Genomic DNA, 26,389 nt, shown 5'->3' on the forward strand with positions numbered 1-26,389 from the left:
ATCGAATATGATGACAATTCCAGTAGAAGAAAGAAAAATAAATCAAGACACCTCATTATAAATTAGTAAACAGGGGTAACAAAAATATAAAAGAACTGCTTAAGTTAGAAAAACCTATATAAACAAAAGGCGATAGCTACCAAACTCAAAAATCCAAAGGGATGTCGAAAACAAACTGACAAATAACGTTTGTTTATTGAGTTAAGGTTAATGTGGACCCTTTGGCTAGGTATCAGGTTCGTTCGCACCCAATACACATTCGTAACTAAACGTTCGCACCTCGCACAATCGAACCCAAGGTTCGTTGGCACCCTACATGTTCGCACCCAATTTTAAATCCTATTCCAGTTGAATAATATGAAAATCATGATTGTTGTTTTAAATTGCTCTTCTACATGTATCCAGGTGTAATGATAAGTCGTTATACTAAGGCTATTTTCTTCCTATTTTTTCTGTAGACTTAGCTTTAATTTTTTACAACCATGCATTGGCAAGCTTGATAACAAGTAATTGTTTGTCAGTAACTAAATGTACGATGATGTCCCATACGGAACCTTCTGACCTTGTTTGTTTACATTAAAATTTCAATGGCGACAAAATCATGTGATGTCAATTCGTTATATCCAATCAAACTGTTCTACTGTTAATTAGGGGTTTTTTCAGTCTACGGCAATTACTTTATTTTTTTCTGGGATATTGCTTCAAAATAGTTTGCAATAGTTCTGGGTTTTATTCAACAGGAAAACTCTTTTTTTGCCATCCCTTTCGACATCAAGGGAATTTTGTATGAATATTTACCTACAGTGATGATGGTCAGAATATCAATCTTTTTATAATGAATAAAAAGAAAATTCTATGAAAAATAAATGTAAATTGTTTTTTATTAACCAACTTAATATGCCTGTTCAAAATTATGGCATGGACATCGTTTTTTCATATAGTTTTCCATTCATTTTGGTTGGGCTTTTTTCGCGGGAAAATCGCGTAAGAGGTAAGGAGCATGTCATTTTTAAATTCCTAAAAATATGATTTGCTTGACCTGTATTGCCTGCCACAAGATTGATGACGCTGAATGGAATGTACACAAAGCAATGGAGGCCAGAAATGGGATTTTGTGAAGTTCTAAAATGTTTTTAAATATTCGGAAGTTGGGATTGAAACGGGCATAAGAAAATTGGCATTTTTTGGCAATAATTGAGAACAACAATGAAAACTTACCTTTAGAAATGTCTTTTTATTCAAAAGTGCAGAAAAAACGTATTTTGCACTGTTTTTCTATGCCGGAAGTACCGTAGTGATATCAATGCGGAGTTTCCCCGTGTGTTAAGTTCAAACACAAATACCTAACGAACTGACAAGATGAACGATTTTAGACTACGGTAGGATATGTAGGTTGATATGAGTAAGACATTGAAGATTTTAATTTACACCTGTGTTAAATTTTACCTGTAAATCAAAGAAGATGTGTAATTATATGGCTTCACTTGACAGCTTGGGTGTCAAACATACTGGTAATCAACAATGCTTACCTCTGGCTAATGACCGCTAATTGCTGTTGTGTGATAAAAACTTGTATTAAATTTTTGAAATAAATTTTGGTTACTTCCGTTTGATTTATAGTTCAAAAATGTAAATTGTAAAATGAATGAATTATATTTTGATCAAATAATCATAAAAGGATGGTAATTAAATGAATTTGAATGTTTTGGACAAATAAAATAATATTAATTTACAAAATATTGTGGGAATCTAGACTTCTTTTCAAAGATTAAATTGAAAATTATATAAGAATTTTGACTATTACAACTGATTGTATTTACCGACCGTGTGAGGGCTGAAAAGCCAGTCAAGGTCGTTAAACACTTCCATATATAACTGACTGTACCGACTGTGCAAGGGCTGTATAGCCAGTCAAGGTTGTTGGAAACTTCCATTTGTTACTGACTGTGTTAGGGCTGTGTTGCCAGTGAAAGTTGATTGTATGATAAAGATAAAAAAAAAAAAAGATGTTGATTGTATGAAACTTTGATAATATTCAGAATTCTACTTGTAAATGGCTTGAACAAGGGGTACAATCAAAACCACGTGATGGATATACACACACCGGAAGTTACAGTCGAACTCGCCGCTTGAAAGGTTAGTAGTTGCATTTTCTTGTTTATATCAATTAAATTTTGATTAATAAGTTGGCACACCGAATGTCGGATAGTATGTAGTTTTAAAATACACAATTGTTTTTGCTAGAAAGCGTGCAGGTATTGCAAACACTTCGACACAGTTATCTGGTGAAATATTGGAACTGTGTCGAAGTGTTAGCAATAACTGCACGCTTTCCAGCAAGGATAATTGTGTATTTCAAAACTAGATAGTATCCGACATTCGGTGCACTACCTTATTTATTAAATGTTATTGATATAAACAAGTAAATACGACTACTTACCTTTCAAGCGGTTTGCTCGACTGTTACTTCCGGTGTGTGTATATCCATCACTTGATTTTAATTGTACCCCTTGTTGAATAAAACTCTGTATCAGTTGAACAATTTGCATGACCCAGACCCATAGATGTTGAAATGTCGAAATAAATTTTGTCAGTAAAATAGGTTTTCAGTCATTCAACTAAAAAAAGGAAAATCTTTAACACAACGTCTCAAGTTTCTAGAAATATGACTTTTACAATGCTAAAAAACAAGCAATTTACTATTGTTATTGTTAGTTGTTTTTTAATTAATTTATCATGTTAAAAATATACATGTATAGCATATTTCTTTCTTATTTGTATACATTCATTTATTTGCAAGCAGTGAACAATCAATTATCAAACACAACACAAAACAAGAAACAGATTCGTCTCAATATTTTTGTTTGATAATGTGTTATCATTCAAATAGAAAGGCAACAAGGGTTCTAGGGTGTATTTATATAAACACATTACATTCTGATGGAAATGAAAGAACACTTTAAAAGACAATTTCTACATTGTAAACTTACGAAAAAAATTAATGCCGATAAAAAACCTCTTGATATGAGTCCCAATCTCCTGACCAAAATTTCCCAATCTCCTGATCTGAGTTTCACAGTCCATCACATGTATGTGATATAAAGTTATAGTAATACACTAACCAAACATGATAAAGATTTATTCAACACTACAAAAAAGATGACAGAACCTCACTTTATTTAGAAACAATGAGTTGTTTTTTAACAACACACTATCCAAAACCTGTTTAAGATTTATTCAAGACAAAAAAAAAATGAATGTTTTCTCACTTTATTTTGAGACAATGACAACAACTATAGTATAGGAATACACTTTCCAAAACTTGAATACAAAGTTATTAAACTCAAAACCAATATAAAATTGAGCGCAAACTTGTAGGGTGCGAACAGCCTTTGGGTGCAAACATGTAGGGTGCAAATGTGAAAGGGGACTAAAATAGCCGTAATTTCACTGAAAAATTTAATCTGATAACAGACAAACCTGTGCATCTGTAAAAAAAATTAAGGCATAACATGCCCTAGATAAATAAATTTCAAATATGTTTTATGTTATAGAACATGTCGAATAATAAAAACTTACCAGGATTTTGTAGTTTACTTTTCATTCCTCCAGAAGGTGCCAAAATAAACCAAGTTGTGAAACCGGTTTGAGAACTTCCCCGCAGGTAATAATTGAAGTGAGCTGTATTGATTGACATGGACAATAAATACCCGACAATAATTGGTGATTTAAACTGTGTACCTGAGTGGACCATTTTAAGGAAAACTCAACTGTTTGTTAATTTTTATCATCTTCTGCAGGGACGAAAAAAAGTGCACAGCAAAATCCAGTTAAGTTATGAATTTTCTAAATCATACAATGCATTTGAATTCTATTCATCTAGGGCATGCTATGCCTTAAAACTTTTCCAGATGCACAGATGTGTTTGTACTCAGAGTAAATTTTGAGGTGAAAAATCGACCATTTTAGCCAAAGGGTCCACATGAACCTTAAGCAGTTAAACCTTCCAATTGATATTTTATAGTGTGTTTTTCCACAGTCGCCTGAAGATTTCATAATTATAGGGAAAAAATGGGGGAACTAAAATATGTTAAGTAGTATATTCTAGCCTGAAGATTTCATAATTATAGTGAAAAAATGGGTGTGTTAAGTTTAAACAGAAATACCGAATGAACTAACAAGATGACTGATTTTAGACAACTTAGGATATATAATATACTACTTAAGATATTTTATTTCCCCCATTTTTTCCCTATAATTATGAAATAATACTACATGTACTACAAATAATTTATTTCTACCATTTTTTGCTATAATTATGAAATCTTCAGGAGACTGTGGTTTATCTGCATGTATGTTGTGATGTTATACTTTTGTTTCAGAATAGGGAGAAGGTTTGGTACGGTACCATTAAAACATTTAATCCCTCTACAAATGTAGGCTGTTCCCCGAAAAAGGTTGATTTCTCATTAACGGTAACCAAAGAGTGACTAAACCCTTTTGCTCCATACTATCGTAATAACATAAAGCAAAACATTTCTCTGTAAGTGTGTGAACAGTTTATTGTATATTTTAGATTAATTATGGATACCCATATTTGTGGTGCCTGCAAGGCTGAAATAAATGATTTGGATGAATTTATTGTTCACAAGAAACAAACTTGTCCTGTGTTACATGCAGTCCAGAAAGAAGTCAGACATGATCAGCAATCATGTAACTCAGTAAGTTGATTATAATTCTTCCTTTATTTCTATTGGGCCAAACAAAAAAGTATGTGTGTTTACTGTTACATGCTGAAAAAAACAAGGTAGGTAGGTTGTTGGTTTTTTTACATTCAGTTTATCAAATGTTTATGGAAGCAACATTGTGATTTTAACGGTGCTTTATCAAAAATAGCCATTGAAACTTTAGATACAATTAAATTTAGGATAGGTGGTACAGTAGACACACATACTTTTTTGGACTTAAGCCTATCTTATAGAATTAGATTTGAGTAAAAACTTTGTACTATATATCAACCAAAAATTTTAGCAAGTGAAAGATACTGCAAACTTTGTAAAGATAAAGTGGAAGATGAAGTTCATTTTCTTTTATATTGTCCTCTATATAAAGACCTTCGAGAGAAGTTTGATATTTTCAAAAACCTTAATAATGATGACGATATCAAATCAACGATTTATTTACTTAACCCAGTAAATCTGGTTGACACCAGACAAATATGTAATTATTAAAGTCAAGCTTTTGAAGTTCGTTATAAAAATCTAATGTCAGTTGGTCTACCATAAGTATAATACTGTGTAATACTGTGATATTATATATATAATTAGTACATGTACTTGAAATGTTTTCTGTATGTTGTATTTGCATAAATTGTCATGTTTAATGTGTTTGTATCTTGGACTACGCATTGTATCATATGTGCTTTGTCCAATAAAATATTTGAATTTGAATTTGATATATGTTAAGGAATTATGAATACTGTTGTAATTGTATCATATTTTAAATTGATAGTTTGAATTAAAGTCTATACAGGATGTATATATGACAATGTGATTACAACCTTAAAGCACAAGTAAACCAAAAATGACATTTGGACATCATCATATTGTCTATAACAATAAACAAGTCTCTCAACCATATGTTAGGATCTTAATTTTTCAGAGTCTTAAAAAAATGATATTTATAGCGAACCAAATGAAAGTTTACCATAGAGTCGTCTGCTCTTGACCAAGGTATTTAAACTTTTGCAAGTTTACCTGTACCATTGAATCAATACAATAGCTTTTGTTCTCTGTTTAGTTTATTCACTGGGACATTTAAATTTCTTCTAGGAGAAATCTATCACTCATTGATTAATTTGCCTGACCAAAACAATATTTTTTCTGTTAATTGAAATATATGTATAAACTCACATAAACTGCATGTGATACAGTATTTATCCAATCTCAATAATATATTTTCAATCAATTCAATATCAGCACTGATTTAATTAAAAAAAAGTTTATTTCTAATTTTTTTTACTACTGCATGCATTTGTTTCAAAGTATTTGCATGTTTTTTGTGGTTGTTCAGTTATAAAGAATACATTTATGAAGACCTTTATTGAAACATAAGCTTTTCAAGTTTTTATTTGTGAACAGTCTAAAAAAAGCAAATTTTAATAGTTAAATGTTGAAATTTGATTAGAAATCAACTTTTAATTTTTAAATCAGTGTTTATATAAAACAAAATGAAAATGTGTTTTTGATTAAATAAATACAACATCACATGCAGTTTTATAATCACTTATTTGTACATGTATTTCCATCATTGACAGTTCAATTTTTTGTTCAGGTAAATTAATCAGTGAGTGATAGATTTCTCTTGCAAGAAATTTAAAGGTCCCATTGAATAAACTAAACAGAGAACATTACCTGTTGTATTTGTTAGATGGGACAATAGAACTTACAAAAGTTTAAATGGACAGGTAACTTGCAGGTTAATCTGTGGAAAACTATGATAGGTTTCGCAATAATAAAACAAATACTATCAAAATCACATCCTTTTAAATCTGTTTTAAAAAAAATATCATTTACAAATTTTAATTATTTCAGGATCAATTTTTGAAAGAAAATGAAACAGAAAACAGCAATTATTCATTTCAACACATTTCCATACCTAAGAAAACAAGTGAAGAAATTTTTAGAAGACACTCAGAATCAAATCTACCTTCAAATTCATTACACATTTCTGGATATGATCATATACCAGTGACAGATATTGATAACACTGAAAATGGAAAAAATCATCAGATTCAGGTTTCAAGTATTGAACAACCAGCCAATCCTAGTACAGAACATGAAATATCTGAATCAGAACAGAATGTTGATAAAACAGCTGTGGATCATTGTAAGGAACATACTTCAGCTGAATCAAAACAATCACTATTGAATAAATCAAGAGACTTTAACCATTTACCAACAGAAAGCTCAGGACTAAATGCATTACATGAACACCCTGAAACTTTTAAATCATGCAGTGCACCAACTAAGGTAACCGGTATTGAAGGTGCATCACAAGAAATAAAACAAAAAACAATACAAGAGGGTGTATCAAATTCATTAGTTGAGAATCATTATTCAGGCAGTGATCAGAATGAATTAAAACATTTAGCTGAAGTCAGTTCTCAGCTTGACTGTGCCTCAGCTGAATCAGTTGTCTGTAAACCACCTCCTGGTCATGAATACATTCAATCCACACTTCAAGATAGATTGTCAAATGATAAAATCTTATGCCACAGTCCGTCAGCATGGTCAGTAACTCATGAGACTCCATCCACTTTACATACAGGGCTAATCAACACATCGTCTTTGGACATGTCAACTGAAGTGACAGCTCTGAATCTTATGTCACCTGTAATGTCAACAGAGGTTTCTTCTGCCGTTTCTACTTCTGTGCCACCAGTAATGACCGCTGAAAGTTTCCCTGTGAAATCAACTCATTTATCAACTGAAACCACTATTGGACCACCTGTGACATCAACTGAATTATTAAGTGAAGTGTCAACTTACATATCAAACCAGAGGATTCCAGCTACAATGTCATCCGAAATGACTCCTGTGTTGTCAGCTGGCGATTCCTCAAGGATGCTGATTAAGATGACACCTGTATTGTCAACCTCAAAGCCTTCTGTTCTTTCTAATGAAGTGTGTCAACAAGATCTGTCAACTGACATTAGAGGTGAGGTGTTATAACTTATAAGTCAGAATTGTCTGTAATTATCTTTATCACCATCTATATATCTTTTCCAGCAAAAGGAACTTCATTTTGGATCATGTCGTATGATAAGATCAGTTCACAGTATTGGTTATAAATTTTTACAATGATTCTGGTTATAAATTTTTACAATGTATCTGGTTATAAATTTTTACAATATATCTGGTTATAAATTTTCATAAAAAAAAAAGTGGTGGTTTCAGAGTTAGTGGAATTTGATAGAAGTGGAAGCTTCTTCCTTCTTAATTTACATAAAAAAGATAATTCATATTTACTGTTCTGGAAGTTTATTGAACACACTTTATTATTAAAAAAGAATAGTCCTTGTTTAATTTATAGAACTTGTAAGTAAACATATTTTCCTTTATACTTTCAGGAAATCTTGCACAAGAGATGATTCCACAAACTTTACACATGGTCATTGATCACAATGGCACTTATTCTTTGGTTGCAAGATCACAGATCTCAGAATTTCTCAGCCCTGTTACACCATTATCATTATTTCCCAGTAAAGAAACAAACCGACCTAGATCACATTTGGCCGAAAAGTCGATTCCAATTGACAACATACCACAAGTAGCTCATCTTCCCACATATGAAGACAAATCTAGAATGATATTGAGTATTTCAAACGACTTGAATAGATCATCCCCCCAAATAACTTCTGATCAGATTATTGCAGTTCAAAATGAAATGTATCTAAGTTCTGGTAAATTGCAGCTTACGCCTGTTTCTTCTGTTGTTGCAGAGCCCAACTTAGAGCCATCTCAATCAACAATCAATCTTGGATTACAGCATTATGGATATCATTCTGTTCCTCATTCTAGTGTCAATTCTGGGAATATTACCCAACAGGATCAGATATTGAATACTACCCCTACTAGTCCCCTGAAAGTTGTAAGAAATCTAATGACAAGTTACCAAGACAACAGTGTAAGTGTTGCTACACTGGATACACTGGCAACAACTACACAACTTCTAGCTTCAAGTTCAGCTGGCCCTTCAAAAGTACTAAATGTTATTGCACCAAATGGTCATTGTTTAGATCATGACTTGTCAGGAAAAATTACTTTAGATCCAAAAAGCACAGTAGTGCCATCTTTTAGTCAGAAACCAGTACAAGTGTATGACCGGCCACAATTTGTTGTTATTCATGAAAAAAATTCTAGTCAGCCAAATCAGAAACATGAAGATTACCAACCTGTTCAAGAAAATTTGCAAGATGGTGCAGAGCAAGGAATTTTGATTCCAACCCACAAAAATCCAGTACAAAATATTATCTCATTAGAATCTGGTATTTTAAATGTAGGACAAGATCATAGTATTGCTCATGATGAATATAAAGCAACACTGACTGGATCCAGGGAAAACCAATCTTTTGTACTGAGACAGGGTCCAGAACAACAACATTTGGTGTACACTTCTGTAGAAGATGTTGATAGAAATATCCAATCTCAAAGTTTAGTTAAAGGAGTTGTAACTCATTTATTAGACAAACAGGTGAAATATAGCACTCCTGTATTACCTTCAAGAGTTACCCAAAAGCCAGATTCTGATAAAAGGAAGGAGAAAACAAAACCCTCTTTAAATACAAATATTGAATTAGATCAGTCTGGAAATCATAAGGAGCAAGTCCTTAATTTGAACAAAACACATGATAAGAATGAAACTGGAGTATCTCTGATAAACAATGATTGTATTGAAAAACTAAAGGAAAGACAGTTACAAAAAAGAGTAACTAAAGGTAAAGTTATAACAATTGATGCATTAAGTAACAGGAATTCTTCAACTAGTAGATATCAGTCTTCAGATAAACATGTAGAATCTGTACAAAATTTCAAAATGGCTCATGATGTTGCCATAGGACAAATCTCTTTTTTCCAAAATGAACCTCTGCCTGAAGGTAATTTAATTCAGAGTTCCAACGATCCTGTTTTACTAAATAGGGAAACAGAAAGGGAATTAGAGGGTTCTGAAAAATATAAAAGTCAAAGTTATTCAAACAGAAATTCAGTACATGGTGTACAGAGAGGAAATTCAGAAGATAGGGCTGAAGCAAATACACAACCCGAAATTAACCAGAAACATAGAAGTACAGACCAAATTTCAGAAAGAAATGCATCAGGAATACAATATGTTTTACATAAAACACCAGAGAAAAACTATTTTTTACCCATCAACACTGCTGAATCGAGAATGGAAGGTGATATACAAACCTATCAACCTGTGCAGGTATGGACACCTAATCATATAGCTTATAGCAACTGTTATTAAAGTACCTCCCAATTTGGATGTTTGAATTTATGAATTTTTTATTTCAATGCATAAAATTGAATTGACGGTTAATTTAAATTGTATTTGATTAAAACCATTAAAACCATTAAGCATATGAAAATAAATGGGAAGACATCAGTGTTTCCATTAAAAAGAAAATTAAAATGCAAATCAGAATAATGGTTCTATGGTTTTAAATATAAGAATTTATGTTCATGTGTAAGATAAATAATTTACTCAGTTTATTGTCATTTAGAAAAGTCATTATTGTTTCTTTGGTTATAAACATTTTCATAAATATACAAAGAATAACCAAACTTTGAAAGATTATTTGCTAGGAGAACTCTATTGGAATATTTTTATTTGTATAAAGAGAGAAAATTTAAGTAAGGTGTATTTTTAATACATTTGAAGGAACTACTTTTTGCTCTAATTGCATTTGAAATTAAAAGAAAAGCATTACTTTTTAATATTTACTTTTAAAGGAATTAGAAAATCAGAATATTCCTCCACAACAAGATGGTTCTAACACAGTTGCTTCCCCTGGACAAATTCAGTACACTGTTCATTTACATCAAGTGCAGCAGGTTGGTAAGTATACTGTTTTATTTATTTAAATACTACTGTTAAAACAGTAAAAGTAGAATGAACAATTTCTAGAGGAGTTTGGAATAAATTTACTCTTGGACATTATAAAAATAAGAATATGTGATATAATTAACATGGCTCTTCTTCTGAAAACTGTCAGTCCTTGATTAAGAAACTTTATTTGTAAAATGCTTATAAATCTATTCTACAGATGGAAGTATTATACAAGTATTATCACCAGAGAAACACTATGATATGACAACACAAGGGAGAATTCCACAAAAACATCCAGCTGACATACCATCAAAGAAAAACGCAGGTTTGTATATGATTAATCATTTCATGATAGATGTACTTGTTAACTTAAAAATAATGTCTAGACATTTATTCATAGCTGTAAATAATCATAAATATCACCATTTTTGTTTTAAATCAAACCGCAGCAAGAGAAAAGAGAGAGTGTGATACAAAAAAAAAAAACTTTTAGAAAAAATCATACTTAGTACATTGTAGTAAGATAATTAATCAGTTCTGTGCAAAGTGATAGTTTCTTTTTTTTCTTTCTAAAGGTTCATCTTCCAAGAAGACAGCAAATAAACCTAGCAAAGAAAGAGAAAAGAAGTATGTTTGTACATATGATAAGTGTAAATTTTCAACTGTGTACTTCAAAGATCTGACTAGACACATACGCACACACACAGGAGAGAAGCCTTATCGTTGTGGAATGTGCGAGAAAAGTTTTAGTCGTGTAGATAAATTACGTCTTCACATTCGCCATCACACTGGGGAGAGACCATTTCAGTGTGATCTTTGTGAGTACAATTAACAAACGATATTATTTATACATGTAATTACTGTAAATTCATAAATTATTGCCAGGTTTTTATTATTGCGAAAATTGCAACAGAGTTGTAAACGCAAAAATTAAACTCGCATTTTGAAACATTTTATATGAATTAAACAGGATTTTTCTCAAAATTTAAAAAAATTAAATTGCATTTCAGTCTCAAATGACAAAATCACAATAATAAATGCACACAATAATTTCTGAATTTACAGTAACATGCACAGAGAAAAAATTTATATATTAAAATTCAGGGAGAAATCATTTTATCTATTCAAAGGTAGGGAGAAATCTGTTCATCCATCCAATTTATATTTTACTATTTATAAGTTTATTAAGGCAAAATCATTGAGAGAAGTGGCCATTATAACTGATTAACTATAATTGAAGGGGCATCATCATCTGTGTCCCATGGACACATTTCCCCTTAAGTTTTTTACTGCTTTAAGTAATTTATTTAGGGAGTAAGTTTTTTTCACTCTTATCTCAAAAAGACAGATATAAGAAAATTTACAAGAATGTATATGTAATGCCCTCTCTCTTATTAATCTGACCTGATATTGTTGTTTGATTGCCAGGTGAATACAGAGCTGTAGATAGAAGTACTTTGAAGAAACATGCTATCATACATACAGATGAAAGACCTCACATGTAAGATGTACTATAGTAGATGACTACTTTTTATTACTGTGTTGCAAATCTGGCTTGGGGTTTATGAATTGTATTGGATTGGTTAGAAAAGGAACTGTTTTGTTTATCCAGTATATTTCTTTAGAGAATGATCATTGAAATTTCACAGAATATTGGGTGTACACTTAAAAAGGTTATGATTTTTTTTTTTTTAACCATAATTCCATAATTTAAAGATTTTTTTACCATCGTTCCACAGTTTTAAATAGTCCTTTTGTGTTAATACTTTTAAAGTGTACAAATGTTAAACCACTCCTTTTCAATCAAGCCGTATATTTATATTAAAAGTATGAGTTTTGCATTGCCATATCAGCTATCTGGCTTATACAAGGGGTGTTTGAGACTAAAATCTTGACTGAAATGAAAAGTAGTGTATTATGTTTTCTTTATCAAAGATTTTTTTTTCACTCAATCATAAGTTATGAATTCCTATTTGGATGATTTGTCCTACCCAAATTATGAAATTTTGTTTACCAGTATGTCTTTTTCAGGTGTCAGCTATGCAGTTACTGTTGTCGGACATCTAGCCAATTGACAGTCCATCTTCGTACACATACTGGAGATTGTCCATTTCAATGTCCATGCTGCAGTTCAAAGTTCAAAATTAAGTCCGATTTAAGGAGACACATGAGAACACACACAGGAGAAAAACCTTATCAATGTGATAAATGTCAAGTCAAGTGTACCACACAAGGTAAGATCCAATGTGATAAATGTCAAGTCAAGTGTACCACACAAGGTAAGATCCATTGTGATAAATGTCAAGTCAAGTATACCACACAAGGTAAGATCCATTGTGATAAATGTCATGTCAAGTGTACCACACAAGGTAAGATCCAATGTGATAAATGTCAAGTCAAGTGTACCACACAAGGTAAGATCCAATGTGTTAAATGTCAAGTCAAGTGTACCACACAAGGTAAGATCCAATGTGTTAAATGTCAAGTCAAGTGTACCACACAAGGTAAGATCCAATGTGTTAAATGTCAAGTCAAGTGTACCACACAAGGTAAGATCCAATGTGATATATGTCAAGTCAAGTGTACCACACAAGGTAAGATCCAATGTGATAAATGTCAAGTCAAGTGTACCACACAAGGTAAGATCCAATGTGATAAATGTCAAGACAAGTGTACCACACAAGGTAAGATCCATTGTAATAAATGTCAAGTCAAGTGTACCACACAAGGTAAGATCCAATGTGATAAATGTCAAGTCAAGTGTACCACACAAGGTAAGATCCAATGTGATAAATGTCAAGTCAAGTGTACCACACAAGGTACAGATCCAATGTGATAAATGTCAAGTCAAGTGTACCACACAAGGTACAGATCCAATGTGATAAATGTCAAGTCAAGTGTACCACACAAGGTACAGATCCAATGTGATAAATGTCAAGTCAAGTGTACCACACAAGGTACAGATCCAATGTGATAAATGTCAAGTCAAGTGTACCACACAAGGTACAGATCCAATGTGATAAATGTCAAGTCAAGTGTACCACACAAGGTAAGATCCAATGTGATAAATGTCAAGTCAAGTGTACCACACAAGGTAAGATCCAATGTGACAAATGTCAAGTCAAGTGTACCACACAAGCTAAGATCCAATGTGATAAATGTCAAGTCAAGTGTACCACACAAGGTAAGATCCAATGTGATAAATGTCAAGTCAAGTGTACCACACAAGGTAAGATCCATTGTGATAAATGTCAAGTCAAGTGTACCACACAAGGTAAGATCCAATGTGATAAATGTCAAGTCAAGTGTACCACACAAGGTAAGATCCATTGTGATAAATGTCAAGTCAAGTGTACCACAAAAGGTACAGATCCAATGTGATAAATGTCAAGTCAAGTGTACCACACAAGGTAAGATCCATTGTGATAAATGTCAAGTCAAGTGAACCACACAAGGTAAGATCCAATGTGATAAATGTCAAGTCAAGTGTACCACACAAGGTAAGATCCAATGTGATAAATGTCAAGTCAAGTGTACCACACAAGGTAAGATCCATTGTGTTAAATGTCAAGTCAAGTGTACCACACAAGCTAAGATCCAATGTGATAAATGTCAAGTCAAGTGTACCACACAAGGTAAGATCCAATGTGATAAATGTCAAGTCAAGTGTACCACACAAGGTAAGATCCATTGTGATAAATGTCAAGTCAAGTGTACCACAAAAGGTACAGATCTAATGTGATAAATGTCAAGTCAAGTGTACCACACAAGGTAAGATCCAATGTGATAAATGTCAAGTCAAGTGTACCACACAAGGTAAGATCAATACAGTAGAATTAAAGGCCTTCAAAAGACTAATCAGTGACCCTGGAATTTAAAAAGTTTAAAAAGGCAAATCAAGGATGAAGTTGAAGAGCAGTGAGGACCCCAATTTCAGAAAAGGTTTTTGCCAAACCAATATCTTCCAAATAGAAAAATATATCAGATTACATTACATTTAGTTAGCTATTAAGCAATTAAATAAAATTGACTGAAAGGATAAAAGAGGTGGATATATTTTTTTTAGCAATTTTAGGATCCAAATGGGGGCTTATAACATACCTCCTATAATTTTCAATAATGTTCAATCGTTGTAATTATTTTGGTGGACAGTCATACTTTTCTGCCTACATTGAGTTTTATGAAACCAATAAAAAAAAAACTTTCAACATAAAGATTTTAAAACCAAGCTAAATGTCTTGAACAGTAATGCTCCCACAATGCATTGAAAAAGAAGTTGTATTAAGTCAAAACACAAAATCACTACATGCACATGAAAAAGCATAAAGCAAAGTAACAGCGTTTTTATTGCTGTTCAAAGTTACAGATAGGCAGTTAATATGAAGCAAAACTGTCACCACACTGCAAGTTCTAGACAACATCCTTACACATGTTTGAGTGGACTTCATAGCTGCTTCACAATCACATTACAAATTATAAAAATCTAATTTAATTAGGCATGTAACACTCATTTTAATTGGATGACATCTGCCCTCAATTTTTGGCTGTCACAAATATCTTTTTTACTGGCTTTTCTTCGCATTGCCTGTACAACTGAATTTGGGACTGTCAAATCCCCAATTGAGAGTGGGAGTTTTTCAAATTCAGAATGGTTATTCCTTAAATAATACATATTTGTCAAAAAAATCTTATAAATACTGTCATAAATAACCTGACAATCTCACTGTAAAATACAGAAACATTACAATCATTTAGAAAACCGTAGGGGAACATTGCTCCATTTATGAATATGTCTATTGCTTTGTGTTAATATTTATTATATTATGTAACATATTTTAGGTAACTTACACAGCCATATGAAAGTCCATCATTCTGCTGAAAACCTGAAATGCAGTCATTGTTCATATAAAACCTCTTCAAAACGTTCACTATGGAATCATTCCAAAATTCATGAACCTTTTGATCCCAACAACACATGCCAAATATGTGATTTTAAATGTGCAAGCAATGAAATACTTAAAAAGCATATGACAATGCATAAGTCTGACTATTTAAAATGCCACCACTGTGACTTTACCACTCGACATCAACAAAATTTGGAACAACACATAAAACGTAAACATGGCGAACATTATTACGAGAACAGACCAAAACGAAACACCACCAGTAGTAGTAGCAAGAAGTCTAAAGAGAGTTCTTTAAAGAAAGAGATTAGGAGTGATAAATTATTTTATAGAAAGTTTCAGCGTTTATTTAAATGTGATCTCTGTAGTGAATCTTTTGTGCGAGAGGACTCGTTAAAAAGCCATGTCAAACTTCACAAAGAATTAGCTAGTAATAATTTACAACTGACTACTAAGAAAGTTTTGAAACTCCCTAGTCATATTTTAAATCCTCCAGTAAATGAAGAAAGTAGTTTCACTTTGCGCTCTGTGGCAATGCATGGTTCTAACCAACAAGCAGACAGTCTGGCTATGCCACCTGATAGAGGTCAAAGGTCAGCCACACACACTTATAGTCAGTATCATCATCATGAGCAGGCGTCTGCTTTGGAAGAACCAACCCCTAACAGTGATATTTTAGAATCAACTTATAGACAAGAGAGAGATGAAAATATTCAAATGCCAAATGTTGAAGATAGAAATTCTAGTCAAACATACAGGCGGCAATTAAATTTTGATTCTGGTAGAGGCAATAATGCATCAAGCAAGCGTCATTCATTTGAAACGCCATCTGTATCAAAGAAAGATTTAAGCCATCGCAGACTTTCTTTTCCAAGTGATACTGAACACTCTGTTTCAAAGAGAAACAAAAGTGTTGGTGACAGTTTAAGCAGTTCAAGTAGACCAGTTAGAGAATTATTACGAGAGGAAAGAGCTTCACAAAGGTCCAGTAGAGATATTGAAGGATTCGAACAAGGATTACAATTCATAGACAGTGCATATAATAGTAGTATTGTTAGGTCAAATAGACAGTCGAGTGGGCAAACACTGAATAATCAGAGAAATGATGGTAATGAAAAGGTATCAAGATCACAGAAAAACAAACGTTCTCATTCTATGACATCTGCTGAAGGTCATTTGAGTTCAGGGTCAATACACAACTCTGAACAAATGAGGATTGTGGCATTGAATGAACAAAGTAGAGATCATGCACCACAGCAGCAACCTGTTTACCAAGTTCCCAATATACAAGTAGTGCAAAATATTTCTTTGCCTCTAGTGCAACTACCAGATGGGCAAATTATAAGACCACATATAGGGAACCAGATTCCTCAATTAGGGCACCAGTTTATACCGGAAATCAATATAGAGCAACCTATTGTCAGTTCTGGACTTTTAAGACCTGCCAATGAAAATACACACACGATTCAACTTGTAGCTCATCCAGGTGTTAGTATGATGCCACAATCTGGTAACCCTGCTCACTCTGTTCAAACACAAGTAGTTGAGCTTGTTGATTCTTTAGGTAATCCAGTCTCTGCACAGTTTATGATTCCTACATCAGTTGCATCTGTTGATGAAATGGCAACAATGCAGACCATTGACATTTCTACGATATCAGATCATGGGGGTATGATGGAACAAATGTTATCCCCACAGCATGTTATGAGTGTACCAGTACAGGTTGTTGATGTGCCACCAAATAATTGATATTTCTACAAAATCAGATCATGGGGGTATGATGAAACAAATGTTACCCCCACAGCATGTTATGACTATACCAGTACAGGTTGTTGATATGCCACAGAATAATTGATATTTCTACGATATCAGACCATTGGGGCATGATGGAACAAATGTTATCCCCACAGCATGTTATGACTGTACAATTGCTACTGTTGTATTTCACTAGCATGCATCCAAAGTTTAAGAAGGTTTAACAAACATGTAGTATCCATTTAATAATTGTTGTTTGCTTTACGTCTATTGGAAAAAATTTCATTTACATTCAGGACGAGAACTAATGGACGTCTTGTACAATAGAAAGGTCATGTAATATAGATCAACCTACATGAAGGGCTGGAAGTTTTGTGAATAGAATTCACATATGAAAAATCCTCAATTGTATTTGGTACATGTATGTACGTGAATAAACATCTTCAAACTTTCAGAATAACTTACATAAGTATAAGAAGATGTGGTATGAGTGCCAATGCGACAACTCTCCAACCTAGTCACAATTTGTAAAAGTAAATCATTATAGGTCAAATTACAGGCTATAACACGGAGCTTTGGCTCACACCTACTAGCCAGCTATGTAGGGCTATATATCTCATTATTAATTTTTGTTTTATTATTGATCTGTAGAATTTTGTTAAGATTGAAATATAAAACAATTGCTGTCTTTATATGAGGTGCCGCAAATGTTTGGTTAAAATATAATTGACTTTTCAAAACTCATTATCACTGAGGCCAACTGTTTTATTCTGTATTCCAAGAGAAAAAAGGTATTGAATGGCAATTATTTACCAAAAGGAATTTTATCAAACATTTTACCATTATTAAACATGTAATTTTTAAAGCTGTAAATATAACCATTCCTTAGTTGAATATGCTGTTTTATTCAAAATCGAATTTGAATGAAATAGAACTGAATAAAATAATACAAATATGTAATAAAAGATTTATTAATTCATAAACTTATTTTCATCTTCCTTGTAAAGAATGCTGCTGAATGAGAGACATATGGATAACAATTTGTCAGTTGCTTGAAGTATTTGTATTAAGCTTTATATGTTAAAGGGAAGGATGCTTCATACCTTGTATACAGACACCTAATGTTAAGAATTATTTGTCCTTGACCTCATTTTTGAGGTTTATTGGTCAATGTAAGTTTCCATAGTGTAGTCTCTTCGTAAATACCATTAGCAGTAGGCTAAATATAGTTAGTGCATGGAATGATTGAAAGGTTAATTTGTCTGTCTTGCATGACTTATCTGACCTTGACCTCATTTTCATGGTTCATTCCTCAATGCTTAGTTTTCATGTGAATTCCTGTATTGTAAGTAATACTAGAAGGCCAACTATATTGAGATGTTCATGTATGTCTGTCATGTATAATCTGACCTTGACCTCATTTTCATGGTTTAACACTGTTAAGTTTTGTGATTGGGTCTATTTCTTGGACATAAGAAGTAATAGGTCAGCTTTATTTTGGGTATGGGAGGATTGTAAGGTATACATGGCTGTCTGTTAGGGTTTATCTGACCTTATACTAATTTTCAATGTTAAAGTTTATGTGGTACTTGTACTCAGTTGTAGGTTAGCCTTTATCTTTGAAAATTTCATCATAAACTCACTCAGAAGACAGGACATTTCAGCATGTACACTCTTGTTTATACTTTATATTATATTCCTTTGAAGTAAAATGAGCATATATACATTCACCTTTGTTAGTCCATATATGCCCATTTTTGTCAAGCAAGAGACTTTTGTCACAGAAAGCTGGACATAGCTAGGGATAGTGATCCTACTGCGGTGTTAGCTTCTTTTTTTTTTAAGAGTGGAAGACCTGGATGCTTCATACTTTGTGTATAGATGCCTTATGTTAAGAAATTTCCTTATGTCACATGACCATTGTCCTTGACTCATTTTTGTCGAGCCTGCAACTTTTGTTGAAAAAAGCTCGACATAGGGATAGTGTTTCGGCGATGGGGTTTATATTTTAGAAGGTGGAAGACCTGGATGCTAAATTCTCTGTATATAAATGACTCATGTTACCAAGTTTCTGTCAGTCACATGTCCAATATCCTTGACCTCATTTTCATTGTTCAGTGACTACTTAAAAAAAAGTTAAGATTTTTTGTAATGTGAAATTCTCTCTTATTATAAGTAAAAGGATAACTATATTTGGTATGTGTGTACCTTTCAAGGTCCTCCTGTCCATCATACAGTTATCACTTGTCCTAGGCTTGACCCCTTTTCATGGATCAGTGAACAAGGTTAAGTTTTGGTAGTTAAATTCATATCTCAGATACTATAAGGCCCAAGACCACAATTAATGACCCCGCTTTTCGTTGTCCACGAATATAGTTCCTTTTAATTAGAGTGTATTTTTCCTTATTTTTTTTTCTTTCCTTTCCTCACTCATTCCTTAAATCTTTTTGGGTGGAAATGAAAGAAGAGAGGTCAAATAAATTTTTGGAGGTTGTATTTTAACTGATTTTGATATGGAATGAGTGATTAGGTCAAGTGCAAAAAGGTGATATTTACAGTTTTCGGAACATCTCTTGACTTGTCAATAGGGGTATGGATGTGTATTGGCTAAATTTGTAAAAGTGATTGCTTCAATCTTTCTGAATTTTGGATATATATTTGGACTAGGACAATACATTACACACACAAAAAATTGGACAAAAGTGCATGGTGCAATTTTTTTAATGATGCAAAAGGTTATAAAGAACTGATAGAGGAATTAATTGTGGTCTGTGGCCTAAGAGGTGCATTTCAGCAAATTTAGAATTTTTACTTTGGCATCTTTTCTGAATGATCTATTGGTATTGATTTGTCAAACTATATGAGAAGAAATGATTTTCACTTTCATTTGATAGAAATTTTGTGAAAAAGTCACTTTTCAGGTTAAATGCCTAAAATGTAGCTTTTTCACTTTTTTCACTATTTTTTCAAAAACAGCATGCTTAATTTCTCTCTGACAGTTTTTTTCTGATATCTATTTGTGTTTGTGGTATTTATTTCAGTTGTTTAACTTATTTGTGAACTCTGAACACAAAAAAAAGTAGATAAAAACATAAAAAGAGTGCAAAATGTGCTGTTTTAATAGTCTAAGTCTAACGGTCAGTATACGCAGCAGGTGAAATGTGAAGTTCTATGCACTTAAAAGTTGTATTCCAAAACAGATTGCACTGAACCTACATCAAAAACACTTATTACTGGTTGCTTAACCATTTCTGTTTCACAGACTACCTTTACTTTCTTCTGTTGGATAGCTAGTGGTTTAAATATTGGCCTTTTGAGGCTGACATTTCATTCAGTTTTTAAACAGAAAAGTTAATAAACTTTGCATCAGACCATACTGTCTGCATATATAGTTGAAAGTGACAGTCTTGTTACATCCAGGCTCCATGTTTTATCATATCTGAGCACAGATTTTAGCAAAAAGAAGTATATCTCCATCTCCCATATCATTTATATGCTTTTAAATATGCAAATGTGGGGAACGGCCTAAACTGGCAATCTGTTTTTTAAGCATAACATTGCTAAAGACCATTTTATCCACATGCGTTATGCTATTTGAAACTTATATTTCCATCAAAAGTACATTTATAACCTGTTAAAGTTTGTTTGATAACTTAACAACTTCAGAAAATTGTGGTAAGTGAAAAATATTACATTTGATATAAGGCCTCACCCTAATTGAAAACCTCTATTTTTTGGCACAGGCTCATATAAAATTAACTTCTGGCCATTTTGCATAAGTCTGATACATGAAATATGCTTTCTGTTGCTTTAAATAGATGTTAACTTATACATAGAGACATTAAAAAGTGTTAGTTTTGGTATCTTTTGGTTTTTAGAAGCTCAAATTTGATAGTTTTAATTGTTCTAATTCAACGCCACAATTCAGCACCCAAAATTCAGATATAAAAAATGCCACATTTTTTTCATTTGGTATCATATGGCTTTGAAACTTTGTAACCTGTTTTATAATATACTAAGCTTGAATCATGCCAAGTTTTATTAGAATTGGTCAAGTTTTAGGCCCCTAATAGGCCCAAGACCACAATTAATGACCCCGCTTTTCGTTGTCCACGAATATAGTTCCTTTTAATTAGAGTGTATTTTTCCTTATTTTTTTTTCTTTCCTTTCCTCACTCATTCCTTAAATCTTTTTGGGTGGAAATGAAAGAAGAGAGGTCAAATAAATTTTTGGAGGTTGTATTTTAACTGATTTTGATATGGAATGAGTGATTAGGTCAAGTGCAAAAAGGTGATATTTACAGTTTTCGGAACATCTCTTGACTTGTCAATAGGGGTATGGATGTGTATTGGCTAAATTTGTAAAAGTGATTGCTTCAATCTTTCTGAATTTTGGATATATATTTGGACTAGGACAATACATTACACACACAAAAAATTGGACAAAAGTGCATGGTGCAATTTTTTTAATGATGCAAAAGGTTATAAAGAACTGATAGAGGAATTAATTGTGGTCTGTGGCCATAACCATTGGGCCAAGTATATTCGGTGTATGGAAGGACTGTAAGATGTACATGTCCAACCCGCAGGTGTCATCTGGCATTGACCTCATTTTCATGGTTCAGTGGTTATAGTTAAGTTTTTGTGTTTTTGTCTGTTTTTATACGACCGCAAATTTTGAAAAAAATTTCGTCGTATATTGCTATCACGTTGGCGTCGTCGTCGTCGTCCGAATACTTTTAGTTTTCGCACTCTAACTTTAGTAAAAGTGAATAGAAATCTATGAAATTTTAACACAAGGTTTATGACCATAAAAGGAAGGCTGGTATTGATTTTGGGAGTTTTGGTCCCAACATTTTAGGAATTAGGGGCCAAAAAGGGCCCAAATAAGCATTTTCTTGGTTTTCGCACTATAACTTTAGTTTAAGTTAATAGAAATCTATGAAATTTTGACACAAGGTTTATGACTATTAAAGGAAGGTTGGTATTGATTTTGGGAGTTTTGGTCCCAACAGTTAAGGAAAAAGGGGCCCAAAGGGTCCAAAATTAAATTTTGTTTGATTTCATCAAAATTGAATAATTGGGGTTCTTTAATATGCCGAATCTAACTGTGTATGTAGATTCTTAATTTTTGGTCCCGTTTTCAAATTGGTCTACATTAAGGTCCAAAGGGTCCAAAATTAAACTTAGTTTGATTTTAACAAAAATTGAAACCTTTGGGTTCTTTGATATGCTGAATCTAAAAATGTACTTAGATTTTTGATTATTGGCCCAGTTTTCAAGTTGGCCCAAATCGAGGTCCAAAATTAAACATTGTTTGATTTCATCGAAAATTGAATAATTGGGGTTCTTTGATATGCCAAATCTAACTGTGTATGTAGATTCTTAATTTTTGGTCCAGTTTTAAAATTGGTCTAAATTAAAGTGCAAAGGGTCCAAAATTAAACTAAGTTTGATTTTAACAAAAATTAAATTCTTGGGCCTCTTTGATATGCTGAATCTAAACATGTACTTAGATTTTTGATTATGGGCCCAGTTTTCAAGTTGGTCCAAATTAGGATCTAAAATTATTATATTAAGTATTGTGCAATAGCAAGTCTTTTCAATTGCACAGTATTGTGCAATGGCAAGAAATATCTAATTTCACAATATATATTCACTTTTTACTACCAACTGATAAATTTAAATAATCTTTACCATTCAGTGATAACAAGCAGTTTTTTTACATCTTAATATTTTATGATGTATTTAAATGAGTAGTAATTGTTGCAAACTCCATTAGAATATTTTAATTGAAATTAGTTTTGGAATAAGGGAAAGGGGGATGTGATTAAAAAATTGGGTTCAATTTTTCTCATTTGAAATTTCATAAATAAAAAGAAAATTTCTTCAAACATTTTTTTGAGAGGATTAATATTCAACAGCATAGTGAATTGCTCTAAGACAAAACAAAAATTTTAAGTTCATTTGAATACATTCATTCTGTGTCAGAAACCTATGCTATGTCAACTATTTAATCACAATCCAAATTTAGAGCGGAATCCAGCTTGAATGTTGTGTCCATACTTGCCCCGACCGTTCAGGGTTCAACCTCTGCGGTCGTATAAAGCTACGCCCTGCGGAGCATCTGGTTCATATATACTGTATGCAATAGGTCTACTATATTTGGTGTATGGAATAATTGTAAGGTGTACATGTCTATCTGGTATGTGTCATCTGACCTTGACCTCATTTTCATGGTTCAGTGGTCAAAGTTAAATTTTTGAGTTTTTGTCTTTATCTAATACTATATGCAATAAGTCAACTATATTTGGTGTATGGAAATATTTTATGATCTTTATGGCAGTTGTTCAGATTGAATTTGACCTTGACCTCATTTTCATGGTGCATTGTTCAGTGTTAAGTTTTTGTGTTTTAGTCCGTTTTTTAAAGCTTTAAGCAATAGGTCAACTATATTTGTTGTATGGAAGATTTGTTACCTGTACATGTGTGCTTGGCATGGTTCATCTCACCTTGACCTCATTTTTATGGTTCAGTGGTATGGAAGGACTGTAAGGTGTACATGTCCAACTGGCAGATGTCATCTGACCATGACCTCATTTTCATTTTCGGTTTTTAAAGTTTTGGTCTGGTTTTTTCTTATACTGTTTGCAATAGGTCTTCTATATTTGGTGTATGAACATATTTCTTGCATGTTTTATTTGACCTTAACCTCATTTTCATGGTTCAGTACTCAGTGTTAAGTTTTTGTGTTTTAGTCTGAAACTATAAGTAATAGATCAACTATACTTGTAGTATTGAAGGATTGTAGGCTGTACATGTCTGTCCGGTATGGTTCATCTGACCTTGACCTAATTTTAGTGGTTCATTGGTCAATGTTTAATTTTTCTTGGTTAAGTGTTTCTTAAAAACTATAAGCAATAGGTAAATTTAGAGTATTGAATGATTGTGAGGAGTAAATGTATTGCTCCTTTAGTTATGACCTTGACCTTATTTTTCTTGGGTCATTTAAAAGTTTGTGATATAGTTATAGTAAAGTTTTACACTAAGGACTATCAATACAATAACAATGGTTAATAAAGTAGGCGAGACATTTCAGCGTGTGCACCTCTTTTTCATGGTTTAAAGATTTTCAACTGTCAGTTTTATTGAAAATATGTTTTCATTGGTAAAATACTGAAATGCAGTAAAGCATTGAACCCAAATTATATTTTGATACTGTTAACGTAAGAGGAGCATGTGTGGATGGTTTTGTGCAGCCAAACGAAAACTCTTTTCATTTACCAGTCAACGTCTTCGGTATTTCAACAATATATATGGAATAGTTGTTTATACCTTTGGCAATAACATGCTGTGAGAAGATTGCAAAATTTTGGAAATTATTTAAAATTAAGGAATGTCCCTCATGCACTGAAGCGCTGATTCCCTGTCCGGTTTTGGCTATACTTTTGGTTTCTTTTTGTTTGTAGCTCTAAGTATTTTTAGTAAGCTTTTGAATTATATATATTTTGGTCTCGAGCATCACTAAAGAGACATTGATTGTCGAAATGTGCATCTGGCCTTGCGGTCATAAAACCTTCAAGTCAGTTTTTTGTGCTCATACTCCAAAATCAACCAATCAAAATGTTGGATTTCAAGTTTCGAGCATGATTTTTTTTTGTGCTCTGAGCAAAGTTTTATGACTTCAAGCCCTTGTGCACTGGTATCTGGTGCAGAACAATTGGTGCCGTTTATGCTATTGCACAATTCATCATTTTTGTCATGATAATAAACATTATTTTATCAGATACCATTATAGAATTGAAAAAAAAGTTATTCCCCTTTCAACGGAATAACTGAATCTTTAAAAACAGATTTAATAAACTCATTTCTAATTAAGAAATTGGCGGAAACCCTACCATGCAAAGTAAACATTCAATCTTCAGAATTTTTCATTAAACATCTATAAAAGGAATTTTATAATGTTTGACAGAAATTGGCGTTTTAAACACTCCATAAAATTTATATTAATCTTATAAATACTGTAAGATTTCTTTTCTGAAGATACCAATATAAATTCACCAACTTTCTTGATTGCTTATTGTGTTGTTGATAAAATAATTTTGTAAAAACATCACTAAGAAACCATAAAAAGACGGAAAGTAAATACACTTTTTAATAAGTAATGAAAAAGCGGGTGTCATTACGTACATGATTATTTCTATCAGATAAAGTATATTTCAAGACAATACGGTATTTGTGCTGTTGCAAAATTTTGGAAATTATTTAAAATTAAAGAATGTATCTCCCTCATGCAAATCTCTGATTCGTTGTCCAGCTTTGGCTATACTTTTTGTCCTTTTTGGTTTAAAGCTCTCCATATGTTTAATAAGCTTTGGATTTTCTAATATTTTAGTCTCAAGCATCACTGTCTCATAAAATTGTCGACAAGAGCTCCAGTAAATCAACAATGAGAACATTGGTATAATATTATAATTGTTTCAATATGAAGGTTTCTGAAAAATACAAAGAGGCTTCAAGATCTTAAGCATCCTTTTTAATAAAAAAGATAGATCCAATTTCTCTTAACAATACCAATGTTCTCATACTCCCTGAAATTGAGATTCTATAAGTATCCAGGTTGGGATAATTCTATAAAATAGAAAAAACTTTCAAAATTTACTTCGGAACCATTTTTCGGCATCAATTTTTTTTTCACATAGAAAGAAATTCCAATGGAAGTTTGTTACTCATAGATGAAACTGTTAATTATTGGTCACTACACAAAAAATGCCACTACCATGACACAGTAAGGCATCAATATTTAGAGAATTCACCAGGCTGCACTTTACATTCACAAAGACGTTAGAACCGAACAAAAAAGCCATCATATATGAAAAAATTATGGGCAAAATTTCACTCTGAAGCCCCGTTTTTGTCAGAATGTGCTTATTCCGTCAACCGCGTGGTTCAGTCAGAAGTAAGTATTCCTTTTTATTTATTAATATTTATATCGGAAATATTGAAGACTCTCTCCATCATAGCCTCATTATTAACAAAAACTTATTTTATATGGCTTAAATATCATATTCGTGTAAATTCGATAGTTATGATGTTCCTTTTTATTGAATTATATCAAT

The 26,389-nt window shown here is 32.4% G+C and overlaps 1 protein-coding gene across 1 annotated transcript; it reads left to right on the top strand.

Moving 5' to 3' along the window:
- On the top strand, positions 1-18,230 carry LOC134721273 (uncharacterized). Its single transcript, XM_063584144.1, has 10 exons — positions 1-75; positions 4,577-4,721; positions 6,594-7,719; positions 8,132-9,987; positions 10,515-10,620; positions 10,829-10,936; positions 11,187-11,429; positions 12,040-12,112; positions 12,643-12,845; positions 15,451-18,230. Exons 2-10 carry the CDS (start codon positions 4,584-4,586, stop codon positions 17,262-17,264), a joined length of 5,667 nt encoding a protein of 1,888 aa, XP_063440214.1. The 5' UTR covers positions 1-75; positions 4,577-4,583; the 3' UTR covers positions 17,265-18,230.
- The last annotated feature ends 8,159 nt before the right edge of the window (positions 18,231-26,389 follow it).

This window comes from Mytilus trossulus, chromosome 6 (assembly GCF_036588685.1).
Source record: "Mytilus trossulus isolate FHL-02 chromosome 6, PNRI_Mtr1.1.1.hap1, whole genome shotgun sequence".
Classification (NCBI taxonomy): domain Eukaryota; kingdom Metazoa; phylum Mollusca; class Bivalvia; order Mytilida; family Mytilidae; genus Mytilus; species Mytilus trossulus.

Excerpts from the sequence above, each read along its gene's own strand:
- LOC134721273 (XM_063584144.1), top strand. The coding sequence starts at position 4,584 with ATGGATACCCATATTTGTGGTGCCTGCAAGGCTGAAATAAATGATTTG. Across the intron at positions 4,722-6,593 it reads ATCAGCAATCATGTAACTCA|GATCAATTTTTGAAAGAAAA; the intron begins GTAAGTTGATTA and ends TAATTATTTCAG. Across the intron at positions 12,113-12,642 it reads ACAGATGAAAGACCTCACAT|GTGTCAGCTATGCAGTTACT; the intron begins GTAAGATGTACT and ends TGTCTTTTTCAG.